The 12,310-nt window shown below is 60.5% G+C and overlaps 2 protein-coding genes across 2 annotated transcripts in view; one reads left to right on the plus strand and one right to left on the minus strand.

Moving 5' to 3' along the window:
* PLPP7 (phospholipid phosphatase 7 (inactive)) overlaps nt 1-4,004 on the minus strand; it is a 31,621-nt gene extending 27,617 nt beyond the window's left edge. Inside the window, exon 1 of the mRNA XM_056108855.1 lies at nt 3,527-4,004. Coding sequence (XP_055964830.1) covers nt 3,527-3,989 — 463 coding nt within the window. The 5' untranslated portion in view covers nt 3,990-4,004. The remainder of the gene's footprint in view (nt 1-3,526) is intronic.
* UCK1 (uridine-cytidine kinase 1) overlaps nt 1-12,310 on the plus strand; it is a 212,146-nt gene that overhangs the window by 121,344 nt on the left and 78,492 nt on the right. The gene's annotated exons all lie outside the window — the stretch shown is intronic.

The following is a 12,310-nucleotide window of genomic DNA, read 5'->3' on the forward strand; positions in this document are numbered from 1 at the left end:
GGCGTGCGCCTAAAACCTGCAGGCCGTGCTCATCTGTGGCCAAAACTGGGCTGAGGAGATATTTCTAGAAGAAATGCGTATGTCAAGACTACGAGGTCCTGAGTTTGGTTCCCTGCACGAAATGGCCGCTAGGCATCACCAGAAGTGTGTCCCCTACATTCAGACACAAGTAAGGTTAAAACAGTCAGGGGCTGGAGTGATAGCACAGCAGGGAGGGCGTTTGCCTTGCTTGTGCCGACCCAGGTTCGATTCCCAGCATCCCATATGGTCCCCTGAGCACCGCCAGGAGTGATTCCTGAGTGCAGAGACAGGAGTAACCCCTGAGCATCGCCGGGTGTGACCCAAAAAGAAAAAAAAACCCAAAAAAGGTTAAAATAGTTAGAGCTACATGCATCATTTTACTGCCAAAAATAAAAAATAAAATTCAGGAAAAGAAGAAAGTCTGGTTTTCAGCATCAGAAAAATCCCAGGGAAGGCTCTTTGATCAGCAACTCAGTCATGGCAACCAGACGGAGGCCATGGCCACCCGTGGCAGAACAGGGACATACAAGGCCGGGAGGCACTCAGCTGCATCACCTGGGAATTGTTCAACCAGGTGCTGGCCAGGAGGGTCAGGAGCAGGGCTGGAGGCGAGAACTGGCAGGGCAGCTGCACCACGCTGGGCCTGCTTTGGTGATGGTATTGGTGATGATGATGATGATACTAATGGTGATGGCAATGGTAATGTTAATGGGGGAGTTGGAGATCATGGTGAGAATATAATGGTGATAGTGGTGATGGTGATGGTGGTGATGGTGGGGATGGTGGTGATGGTGATGATGGTAGTGATGGTGGGGATGATGGTAGTGGTGGTGATGATGGTGATGGCGGTGGTGATGGTGATAGTGGTGGTGGTGGTGGTGGTGGTAATGATGGTGATGATGGTGATGGTGGTGATGGTGATGGTGGTAGTGGTGTGGTGGTGGTGATGGTGATGATGGTGATGGTGATGATGGTGATGGTGGTGGTGGTGATGGTGGTAGTGACGGTGATAGTGGTGGTGATGGTGATGGTGGTGGTGGTGATGGCGGTGGTGATGGTGGTGGTGATGGTGATAGTGGTGGTGATGGTGGTGATGGTAATGGTGGTGGTGATAGTGATGATGGTGATGGTGGGGATGGTGATAGTGGTGGTGGTGATGGCGGTAATGGCGATGATGGTGATGGTGGTGGTGATGACGGTAATAATGGTGATGATGGTGATGGTGGTGGTGATGGCGGTGGTGATGGTGATGATGGTGATGGTGGTGGTGATGGTGATGATGGTGGTGGTGGTGGTGATGGTGATGATGGTGGTGGTGGTGATGGTGGTGGTGATGGTGATGATGGTGATAGTGGTGGTGGTGATGGTGATAGTGGTGGTGATGGTGGTGGTGATAGTGGTGGTGATGGTGATGATGGTGATAGTGGTGGTGGTGATGGTGATAGTGGTGGTGATGGTGGTGGTGATGGTGGTGGTGATGGTGATGATGGTGATGGTGGTGATGGTGATGGTGATGATAATGATAGTGGTGGTGGCACAGCTGATGACAACTGTGGTGATGGAGGAGGATGAAGTCAACACCTTCCTCAGGCATGAACTGGCCCTTTGTCTGTGGCTCTGAGAGAAGCAGCCCAACAGCCCATGTGGCAGATGAGGAAAATAAGACTCAGAGAAGCAAATCCCTCTCCCAAAGTTCCACGGAGGCTGGCATTTGTTCCCAGGTCAGGCCAGCTCTGGGCTCCCCTGCTTTTGTCTGGGCAAGTGTGGGCGGGGGGAGGCAACACGGAGATTCCTCCTTCCCCCCCCCCCCGGGGCCCCACCCTGTGGTTTAGCCCACAGCGTCCATTCCCCACCTGGAGACGGCCCCGAGTCTGGGGGAACCTGGAGCTCGCCTCGGGTCCTGCAGTCCCCACTATGGGCACGTCACCACCCACTGTGCCAGAGACTTTCCCTGTGAGCCCACGGGCTGTGAGCAGGAAGGGGCTCCTTCAAGTTCAGAGGGCTGAAGGGCCAGTGTACCCGAGCACACCCTCTGGCACCCAGGGACGCAAGAACTGACTCCTGCTGTGTGTGCTCAGCAGAGGGGACCCCACAGCAGGGCCCGAGCCCACAGCCCCTTCTCTGGAGGGTTGGGGTGCCCAGCGATTGCTGCAGACCTGCAAGCTGGGACCCCGTGCCCTCTGAGGCCGATGCTGAGTGGCCTTCTGTGCACTTTGCCCTCTTGGGACCCCGAGGCACTGACGCCAAAAATCTCCTGCCAGACTTTTGCCCCTTTTTTTGGGGGGGATGGCACACCCGGTGATGCTCAGGGCTGTCTCCTGGCTCTGCACTCAGGGATTACTCCTGGTGGGATCAGGGGGCCACCTGGGGTGCCGGGGATTGAACCTGGGTAAGACCCGTGAAATACAAATGTCCTCCCTGCTGCTCTGTTACTGGCTCTGCAGGTCTGCACCGACTCTGAGCCTGGCCCTCACTGACTCAAGGTAGAATCGAGGTCACTGACCTGTGCCTCAGTTTCCCTCTCCACATGGGAAGGAGGCAAGGCTTCTCCTTCATGGGGTTGTGGTGTGGTTTAGGCCCTTTTGGGAGGGCGGGGGATAGTTTAGACTGTGCCCAGGGGCTCATGGTTTTCTCCTGGCTCTGCACTCCAGAGTCACTCCTGACGGGACTTGGGGGACCCTATGTGGTGCCACGGACGACTTGGGGTGTGCTGTATGCAGGGCGAGCGCCTGCCCGGTGAACCTCCCAAGTGCCCTCACTTCCTCAGGGACCACAATCACCTCACACGCACCCGCTGGTTACAGGGACACTTCTCAGCGCTGCCACTGCTGGAGACCTTGGCCCAGCAGCCCCCGAATTGGTGGCCATACTGGACAGCCGGCAGGATCTCAGCAGGGTCCCCCCATCTGAGGATGGAGGAGCTGCGGGGACCCCAGTGCGGGAGGCTGGGCAGGAGGTGGGGACAGGTGCCTGGCACGCCCTGGCATCGGGGCCAGTGACTGCTGGCAATTTCAGGAAAAACAGCAAAGATCCGCACGCCCTGGCATCGGGGCCAGTGACTCAGCTGGGGAGGTGCAGGCGGGCACCGGCGGGCACCGGCGTGTGGGGGGAGCCCCAGACTGAGTGTACCTTCTTGCACACCTCAACGCCCGCCACAGGAAAACCCTGGGCAACTTACAGAGTCCCTGAGTGCAGTGGGGGGCCGTGGCCAGGGCATGGGGCAGAGTCTGCCCTAGTGTGGAACATGAATGCCCCACCTGTGAGCTCCGGGTGAAGAACCCCCCGACAAGACCCTCTGACCCCTCGGGGGGCGACTTCTGGGCCCAGCCACACCTGGTCTCCTTCCTGGGGGGCCCTGGGGGGGCTCTCAGCCCTGGGGGTGGGGGTCTCGCCTGCGTGTCTGGGGCGCCCTTCCCACCTAACCTAACCTCATTAGCGCATTCCCGCTTGGCGCTCACACGGGGCGGGGCGGGGGGGGGGGGGGGGGGGGGGGGCGGTCACTCACCCAGGAGCAGGTTCATGAGCACCTCCTGGCCGGCCAGCGTGCTGCTCTTGACCAGGCAGAGGATGGTGCCCCCGATCCACGGGACGCCGTGGCCCGTGACGCCGATGAGCTTGACCACGGAGCGGGCGCCGGCCCAGGACGCGGCGCGGCCGGCGCACACGCCCAGCCGCTTGGACAGGCAGATGTCGATGGCCAGCAGCGAGTTGAAGGCGATGCCCTTGAAGGACGGGTTCAGCTGCATGCAGTCCTCCTCGGGCAGCTGCTGCGACTGGCGCCGCTCGCGGGCCGCGTCCCCGGGCGCGGGGGGCGGCGGCGCGGGCCCGGGGCCCCTCCTGCCCCCCGCGCCCCCCGCGCCCGGCACGCGGGGCTCGGCCGCGCCCCGCGGGGGCTGGTTCAGGGACAGGAACTCGGCGCGGTGCAGCGCGTGGCCGCGGGCCCGGGCCCGGCCCTGCGAGGCGGGCATGACGCCGCCGCTGCCCGCCCGAGCGCCGCCGCCGCCGCGTCCCCGCGTCCCCGCGTCCCCGCGCACGTGGCCGTGGGCCGGGGGGCAGCGGCGGGGGGCGCGTGCGGCCGGGCAGCCAATGGCACCGCCGGGGGGCGGGGGACCCGGGTGGCGGCTATTTAAAGCCCCTGATGGCTCCCTCCCGGCCCGGGGCACGCCGGGGAATGTAGTTCTGCGCGGCGCAGGCTCCCGCGGCCCGGCCGGCTTGCATGGGTCCGCGGGCAGGGCCAGCAGCCCCAGGCGAGAGGCCGGTGGGCGCAGTTGAAGCGCCTTGGGGAGGGAGTCCCCACTGAGCCTCCTTGCTGAGGACAGGGCCAGGCCACCTCCCTGCCGAGGCGTCACCGAGCTGGCAGGCTGGAGACCCCCTTTTTTAAAAAAAGTAATTTTTATTTATTTTTGATTTGGGGGTCGCACCCAGTGATGCTCAGGCATCACTCCTGGCGGTGCCCAGGGGACCCTATGGGATGCCCGGGACCGATCCCAGTCAGCTGGTGCAGGCTGGGTCTTTTTTCATTCTTTTTCTCTCTCTGTTTTGTTTTATTTTATTTTACTTTATTTATTTTTTAAATTAAATAAAATTTTTAATGTTTTTGCTTTTTGGGTCACACCCGGCAATGCACAGGCGTTGCTCCTGGCTTTGCACTCAGGAATTACTCCTGGTGGTGCTCAGGAAACCATATGGGATGCTGGGAATCAAACCCGGATCCGCTGTGTGCAAGGCCTACCCACTGTACTATAGCTCCAGCCGCTATTTTATTTTATGGTATTTTCGGTGTGGGGCTACACCCAAAGATGTTCAGGGTTGACTCCTGGCTCTGTGCTCAGGCATCATTCCTAACGGTGCTTGGAGGACCCTTTGGGATACTGGGGATCAAACCCAAGTCAGCCACATGCGAGGCAAATGCTCTGCCCACTGTGCTGTTGCTCCGCCCGGCGTTTCCTTATTTCTTTTAAAATCAGACTTGAATCAAGCTTCGGGGAATCTCAGCCGAGTCAAAGAATCCATAAACTTCAGTCTGCCTGCGAGCCTGCAGTCTCTCCCGGGAGGCCGTGTGCAGGGCTGGCCCATGGACAGGTGCAGCTCCGGGTAGCCCAGAAATAGTCACTCAGCACCTGGCACTGGGGGGGCTGCTGGGTGTGTGGCAGCCAGGGACGGTGCCAGGCTTGGCCCGGGACGCCTGTGTTGGGTGGGGTGACCGTGTGACACATGTCAACACCTGCAGGGGTGTGGGTCTGAGGGCCGGGCTCCCGGCCTGGCTGGGGGTCCAGACAGCAGCAGTGACCCCACATGAGGTCTGGTCTGTGAGTGAAGGGCCCGGAAGGCAGACCCCAGGGTGCAGGGTGGGATGAGACTTGAGGTCAGCCTTCCTGTGCAAATCTGGGTGATTGTGGGGACCCCTTCCTGACTGAGGGGTCAGAAAGGTGTGAACCCTTGATTCAGTGTTGGCCAGACAGGTCTGCCCGGCTCAGGGCAGGGGTGGGGGATGGGAAGCCACCTTCAGCTGTGGAGCCCCAGGTACCCCCTACCCCACAGAGAGGAGGGCCTCCAGCTAAGTTTATTGGGTCTCTCCCCAGGCACATGGGGAGAGGCCTTCAGCCAAGGGGAAATGGGGTTCCCCTGGAGAGGTTCCTGCAGGGCTGAGGGACTTCGATGCCTCTGACACAGGGCTGGTGACTGGTCACTGGCACATAGGTACACAGTCCACCCCCCGAGGGCCCATGGCCGGCGCTGACCCTGTCGCCCAGAGGAGCCCCCCCCCCCAGAGGGGCTATTAATACCCAGAGGCCTGAGTCAGCGTCTCGGTGTCACAGAGTTGCCTGCAGATGCTGTTTTTCTTAACTTTTTGGGCCACATCCAGCAGTGCTGGGGGCCATGTGGTGCCAGGGATGGGCCCTGGGCCTCCTGTATGCCCATTACCCACTCTCCAGCCCTACTTTCAAGTTTTGAGATGACAGTGACCCTGTCCCTGCGGCTGGAGAGGGAGAGAGAGAGCTCCTGCTAAGCCCAGCACAGCCCCTGAGAGATGAGCCCCCCCCCGGGGAGGTTCCTGGTCTGTGCCCCCCTGCAGAGGCCCAGGAAGGGTGTCAGGCAGGGCTGTGGAGGTGGCTGAGGAGCTGAAGCGTCCCCCTTTGTGGCCACCTGCCATGCGCCACAGAGTCCCATGGAGGGTCTAGGATTCATGCATTCGGCCTCCACGTGCTCATTTGGTGGGTGGGGTTCTACCTTGCACACGGCCCACTGTGGGTCCCCCCCCATTACCATCTATGGCCCCTTGAGCGCTTGCAGAAGTCACACCTGAGGGGGCGGGAGCAATAGCACAGCAGGGAGGGCGTTTGCCTTGCACGCAGCCGACCTGGATTCCATCCCCAGCATCCCATATGGTCCCCCAAGCACCGCCAGGAGTAATTCCTGAGAGCCAGGAGTAACCTCTGAGCATCACCAGGTGTGACCCAGAAAGAAAAAAACAAACAAAACAAAACAAAACAAAAAGTCACGCCTGAGGCCACAAAACCAAAAATAAATAAAAAAAAATAGACCTCATGCATTCATTGAATCCACATCCTCACTGATGTCCTCCCGCACTCGGGGAGACAGGCCCAGCCCGCGGGATCACCTGCCAGCTCGTGAAACCCTTTCACTGACCCCATAGCCCGACGTCCTTCTGCCCAAGTTTGCTGCCATCCATCCACACGCTCGATGACAGCGACAGCGGCCTGATCCCACCTCCCAGAGCAGGCCACAGAGAGGAGACGACTGCCCCACCTCGTTTCTGGTGATGGAAATATGCGACTTTATTTTGTCTATTCAAGCGGCAGGTGGGGGCCCAATCCAGGGCCTCACACATGCAAGGCAAATGCTCTAGCCGAGCTGCTCCCCGCGGCCCCACCCTGCACCCCCGTCCCGCCCTGCTATAATACCGCCATGTCCTGCTGCAGCCCTCAGAGGGAACAGAAGAGGGGCGCGGGCCAGCGGGCAGGCACTGGCCTTTGCGTGTGCTCAGCCCAGGTCTGAGTCCTGGCACGGGAGGAATGCGGCTCTCTGAGTCCGCCAGGAGAGACCCCACCCCCCAAGCACAGAGTCGGGCGTCAGCCTGAGCACTGCTGGGTGTGGCCATACCCTTCCCCTCCCCCCCAAAAAAACCCCAGAGATACAATAAACTCTATCAATGTATATCATATCGTCGCAAAATGCATTTTAAAATATGATCCCATCACACGCCCTTTAGGAAAAACCTTGCCTTTCCTGCACCGTAAAGCTGACCACATTTCCATGGCAACCCACCCTTTCCACCAGCTGCCTGGCATTCACCGGGCGCCTGGGCTGTGTGTGTGTGTGTGTGTGTGTGTGTGTGTGTGTGTGTGTGTGTGTCTAGCCCCAGTTCCCAAAAACTGAGGCTGGTTCTGTTTTTGAGTCTGTTGAAAACTGAACTGTTGTGCTGGAGCGATAGTCCAGTGGGAAGTGTGTCTGCCTTGCACATGGCTGACCTGACCCAAGTTCAATCCCCAGCATCCCATAGGGTCCTGCAAGCACCGCCAGGAGTGATTCCTGAGTGCAGAGCCAGGAAGAACCCCTGAGCATTGCCAAGTGTGACTCCAGGAGCCAAAAAAAAAAAAAAAACCTAAACTTCTGGGGTGGCCATTCTTATACTTCCCACCCCATTAGATGGAATTTCTGGCTGAAATCATAAGGACCCGAGCTCCGCTAGGCTTGGAGACGCCCCAGAGGACCCAGCAGGCCGCCCCGAGTCTCCCATGGCTAGTGCCTAGAGAACGGACCACCCTTCCCGCTGCAGGCCCTAGTTCTGGGGGCACCACCGAGGGACCACACCACGGGTCCCTGGCAGACTGAGGTGAGGGTTAGCATGTGCCCGCCTGCCCGCTCTTGGCCTTGTCTCAGGCAGGAAACCCTGGGGAGGCCTGTGGCACATAGATGCGAGGATTCGGGGTGCTGGCTGGCACCCCCAAGGCTCTGCCACTCTCATCTGCCCAGCACCCTTCAGCCCACAGAGCCTCTCTGGTCTTGCTGATCAGCTGGAGGGGTGAAGCAGTGAGAGGCCAGGGTCCAGGGCGGTGGGGGGGACCCCAGGGTGCAAGTTCAGCCCCACTGGAAGGTTTGCTCACTGCCCCCCTGGAGGCGGGTGAGGGAAGTGTCTGCTGGGCACCCGGGGAGGGTGGCACGCGACTGAGACTTGTCAAATGGTGTCTTCTCGCTGCCGCCTTCCCTCCTCCCTCCCCTTCTTTCTTCCTTCCCTTCTTTCTTTTTCTTTCCCTTTTTTCTTCTTTTTGCTTTATGGAGCACACCTGGTGATGCTCGGGGGTTACTCCTGGCTCTGCACTCAGGAATTACTCCTGGCGGTGCTCGGGGGACCATATGGGATGCCAGGGATTGAACCTGGGCCAGCTGCATGCAAGGCGTATATCCCCCCCTGCTTTGCTATCACTCAGGCCCCAGTGGTTCTTAATTTTTATTTAGTTTTGCTTTTTGGGACATACCCGGCAGTGCTCAGGGGTTCCTCCTGGCTCTGCACTCAGGAATTACTCAGGCAGGGAGGTGCTCAGTCCCACAGAGACGGGAGCGAGCGCGGTGCCCGAGGGGCAAGAGAGGCCCACAGGAAGTGCCCACTGGTGGATGGGGGCACCTTCTGCAGCCTAGACTTTGGTCCAGTATCAAGGCCCCCCCCAGAGCCTGACTGTCAAGAAAAGCTGTTATTGGGGGCCCAGGCAGCGGGGCGACCGGACCCCTCCACACGCGCGCTCCAGGATCGGGTTCCCAGGTCGCGTTTCTGAGGCGGCTCCGGGGTTATTTCGGTCGGAAACTTGATCCTTCGCGGGTTTATTTTAGCACCTTGGAGAACTCCCAGTGACCCGCCCAGCAGGCAGAAGCCTCCTTCCCGGCCGGGCGTGGCGGGGGTGGGGGATGGGGGGTTTCTGCACCCCACCCCCGTCCCAGGCGTGCTGGATGGATGCGCAGGGCGCCAGGTGTTTGTGGGCGGGGCCCGACCTCGGGCCGTGAAGGCTGTTAAGGGGGAAGGTGCTAGTGCCCCGCGAGGCGGGGGCAGGGGCTCCCTTCAGCTCTGAACCACAGTTACAGGGCAAGAAATCGCCAGGGACGAGGAGGGGGCACCCCAAATGGGCAGGCTGCGCTTCCCTCAGGAAGGGCCCCTCGTCACCCCCTGTGGGCGCGGCGTCCTGGTTACACCTCAGCCCACCCCGCCCATCCTCCCATCCCCCACCCACCACACCCTCCGGCTCAGAGAGTCATGCACCCCATCCCTGCCCAGACACCCCAAACGCCTGGGGATACTTTCCTTCGCCAGTGATAGCCAGACAGGCCAGGATGGACTCCACCCCACACACTGCACACCAACCTCCAGCCCCGGGTCCCTCACACCAGCCTCCCTCGGCTCTGCACACACTCCCAGCCTCGACGCACCCGGCACCCCAGCTCCTCAGCACCCCAGCGGCGCACTCTGTCCAACTCCATCCTGGACATCCAAGTCCTCCTCCTCCTCCGACCTTCCGAGACAGCGATCAATACTGACGCGTGGCCGGCTCAGGGAGGACGCGCCCCATTTATTATTGATGCTAATTAATATCTCCATCATCCTTCCTGGGGCGAGCCCTGGACTGGCCTCTTGGGGCCAGCGGGAGGTGAGTACCAGGGGGACATCACCGGCTGTTCGTGTTGACTCCGCTTCTCAGGGCAGGGGGCGCGAGCCAGGTGTGAGGGTCTGGAGGGGAGCCCCAATGAGCCCCCAGGAGCTGGAGGGGAGAAGGGCTTGCCTACAGCTTGGCGGTCACCCTGCTTGTGCCCTGCCTGCTGCCCGCCTCACCGCCCCTGCCACACCTCTGTGCCTCCGAGACAGATGTTCTGCACCAGCAGGGCAGAGCTGAGGGATCCAGCTCACCCGGCCAGGCTGAGTCCACTCCCATCGGCCTGGGGGCCCACAGCCCGGCTCCCCTCTTGTCTCTGGAAGACCTGTCCAGTCCTGCCTGGGGCACCTACCTCCCAGGTGGACACAGCCTCACAGTAGCTTCTGGTCCCTGCCAGTCCAGGCGGAAACCCGTCTCCCAGGCAACGGGATGCTCAGGCTCCGCCCTCAGAAAAACGCCTCTGGGGATTCCTGCAGGCCCCTCCTGTGGGCCACAGGCCACAGAAGCAAGGGGCACAAAGGACCGGGCACTCTGGGGCATGCGTCCTGCCTGTCGTCCCCCCATCTTCGTCCCCCTCTACACCCCCGGTGCATATCAGAAGCCCCAAAGGTACCAGGGTGCATCTGGCTCTTTCCAGACCTTGGGGCTCTCACTACATTTGGTTTAAGTGTCTTATTTATTTATTTTTGTTTCGGGTCACAACCAGCAATGCTCAGGGGTTACTCCTGGCTCTGCACTCAGAAATTACTCCCGGAAGTGCTCGGGGGACCCTATGGAAGCTGGGAATCAAACCCAGGTTGGCCGCGTGCAAGGAAAACGCCCTCCCCGCTGTGCTCCAGCCCCGTGTGTCTTATATTTTTAAAAAATTCCTTTTAGGGGCTGGAGTGATAGCACAGCGGGGAGGGCGTTTACCTTGCACGCAGCCAACATGGTCGACACAGGTTCGATTCCCAGCATCCCATATGATCCCCCTGAGCACCCCCGGGAGTGATTCCTGAGTGCATGAGCCAGGAGTAACCCCTGAGCATCGCCGGGTGTGACCCAAAAAGCAAAAAAAATAATTCCTTTTATTTCCCTTTGGGGGTCACCACTGGTGGAGCTCAGAGGATGCTCCCAGCTCACTTATGGGGTCATTTCCCGCATGCTGGGCTGTGAACCTCCATGCTCTCCCTCTGTCCACTGTGGGACTCAGTGCCTCCACAGCCCCTCTGGGCCGTGGTGAAGGGGCCTTGTGCCCCCACGAATGCTGCTTTGAGCCTCCCAGCTGGCCCCCAGGAGGTCACCATCTCCGTGAGGTTGGGCACTGTGCCCCCCAAATCCACCGCCGCCCCAATCAGGTGACTCCTTGGCAGGCAGGGTGTGGGGGCGCCTCCCCCAGATCTTCCCGTTCCGCTGACGCTGGCGCTATGATTTCTGGGTGCGTCAAACCTACATGAAGGGCTGCGACAGCCCTGGGCTGTACCCCAACCCCACGGAGCAGTGGCAAAGTGCACCAGGGGTTGAACCCAGGGCTGGGGAGCAGGCAGGGGGAGCCCCAGGGGAGTCGGGAGAGGCCCCGATTTACGCCTTCATCTGGCCCCTGGGAGCTGCCCCCAGGTCCGAGCCCGGCCAGCTCCCGGGGTCTCTCCATTGGAGCACCCCACTCCCACTGGGGACAGAGATGGAGCTGAGGTCTGGGGTCAGGCAGGCCTGGGCCCCCAGGGGCACTTACATCCGGGCTTGGAGCGCCTGAACCAGGGAGAAGGCAGCACTTCTGGACAGTGTGAGGCCCCCTGAGCCCTGAGGATCAGCTCTGGGGGTGCAGCACTCCAGGTGGAGCCTGGCCTGGAGGGGAGGGGATTCGAGAGGGGAGAGGAGAACCCCAGAAGTCATGAAACCCCTCAAGAAACTGGAGTTTAATTCTCTGCTGCTGGGCTCGGCAGCTTCTTGCCACCAGGCCCTGCGTCTGTCTGGTCTGCTGGCCGAGACCCCCTCCTTTGGTGGGAGGGGCCCCCAATTCCCTGAGTACCACAGGGGTTAGTGCCCAGGAAGGTTTGTTTGGGGTGGGGGGCCCACATCCAGCAGTGCTCAGGCTCACTCTGGCCCTGTGCTCAGGGATCACCGTCTGTGGGTGCTCGGGGGCCCTATGCAGTGTAGAGGATGGCTCCGGCTTGTGTGTGTGGTGGTTCTCATGTGCCACTCTTTATTTTCTTTTTGGGTGATGCCTGGCGATGCACAGGGGTTCCTCCTGGCTCTGCACTCAGGAATCACTCATGGCGGTGCTCGGGGGACCCAATGGGATGCTGGGAATTGAACCCGGGTCGGCTACGTGCAAAGCAAATGCCCTATCCGCTGTGCTATCGCTCCAGCCCCTCAGGTGCCACTCTTGGCATCATCCAGGGCACTGGTATGTTCATGCCTGTCTCTGGTGCTGGCGATAGAGGTGGATCTACCACAAGCAAAGCTCACCACAGCTGTTTCTCCAGACTTCTCCTTCCTCCCTCCCTCCCTCCCTCCCTCTCTCTCTCTCTCTTTCTCTCTCTCTCTTCGATTTTGGGCCACACCCAGTGATGCTCTAGGGTTAGCTCCTGGCTCTGAGCTCAGGGGTCACACCTGCTGGTGCTCAGGGCACCCTATGGGATGCTAGG

Source organism: Sorex fumeus, unplaced genomic scaffold (genome assembly GCF_029834395.1).
Source record: "Sorex fumeus unplaced genomic scaffold, SorFum_2.1 ptg000233l, whole genome shotgun sequence".
NCBI lineage: Eukaryota > Metazoa > Chordata > Mammalia > Eulipotyphla > Soricidae > Sorex > Sorex fumeus.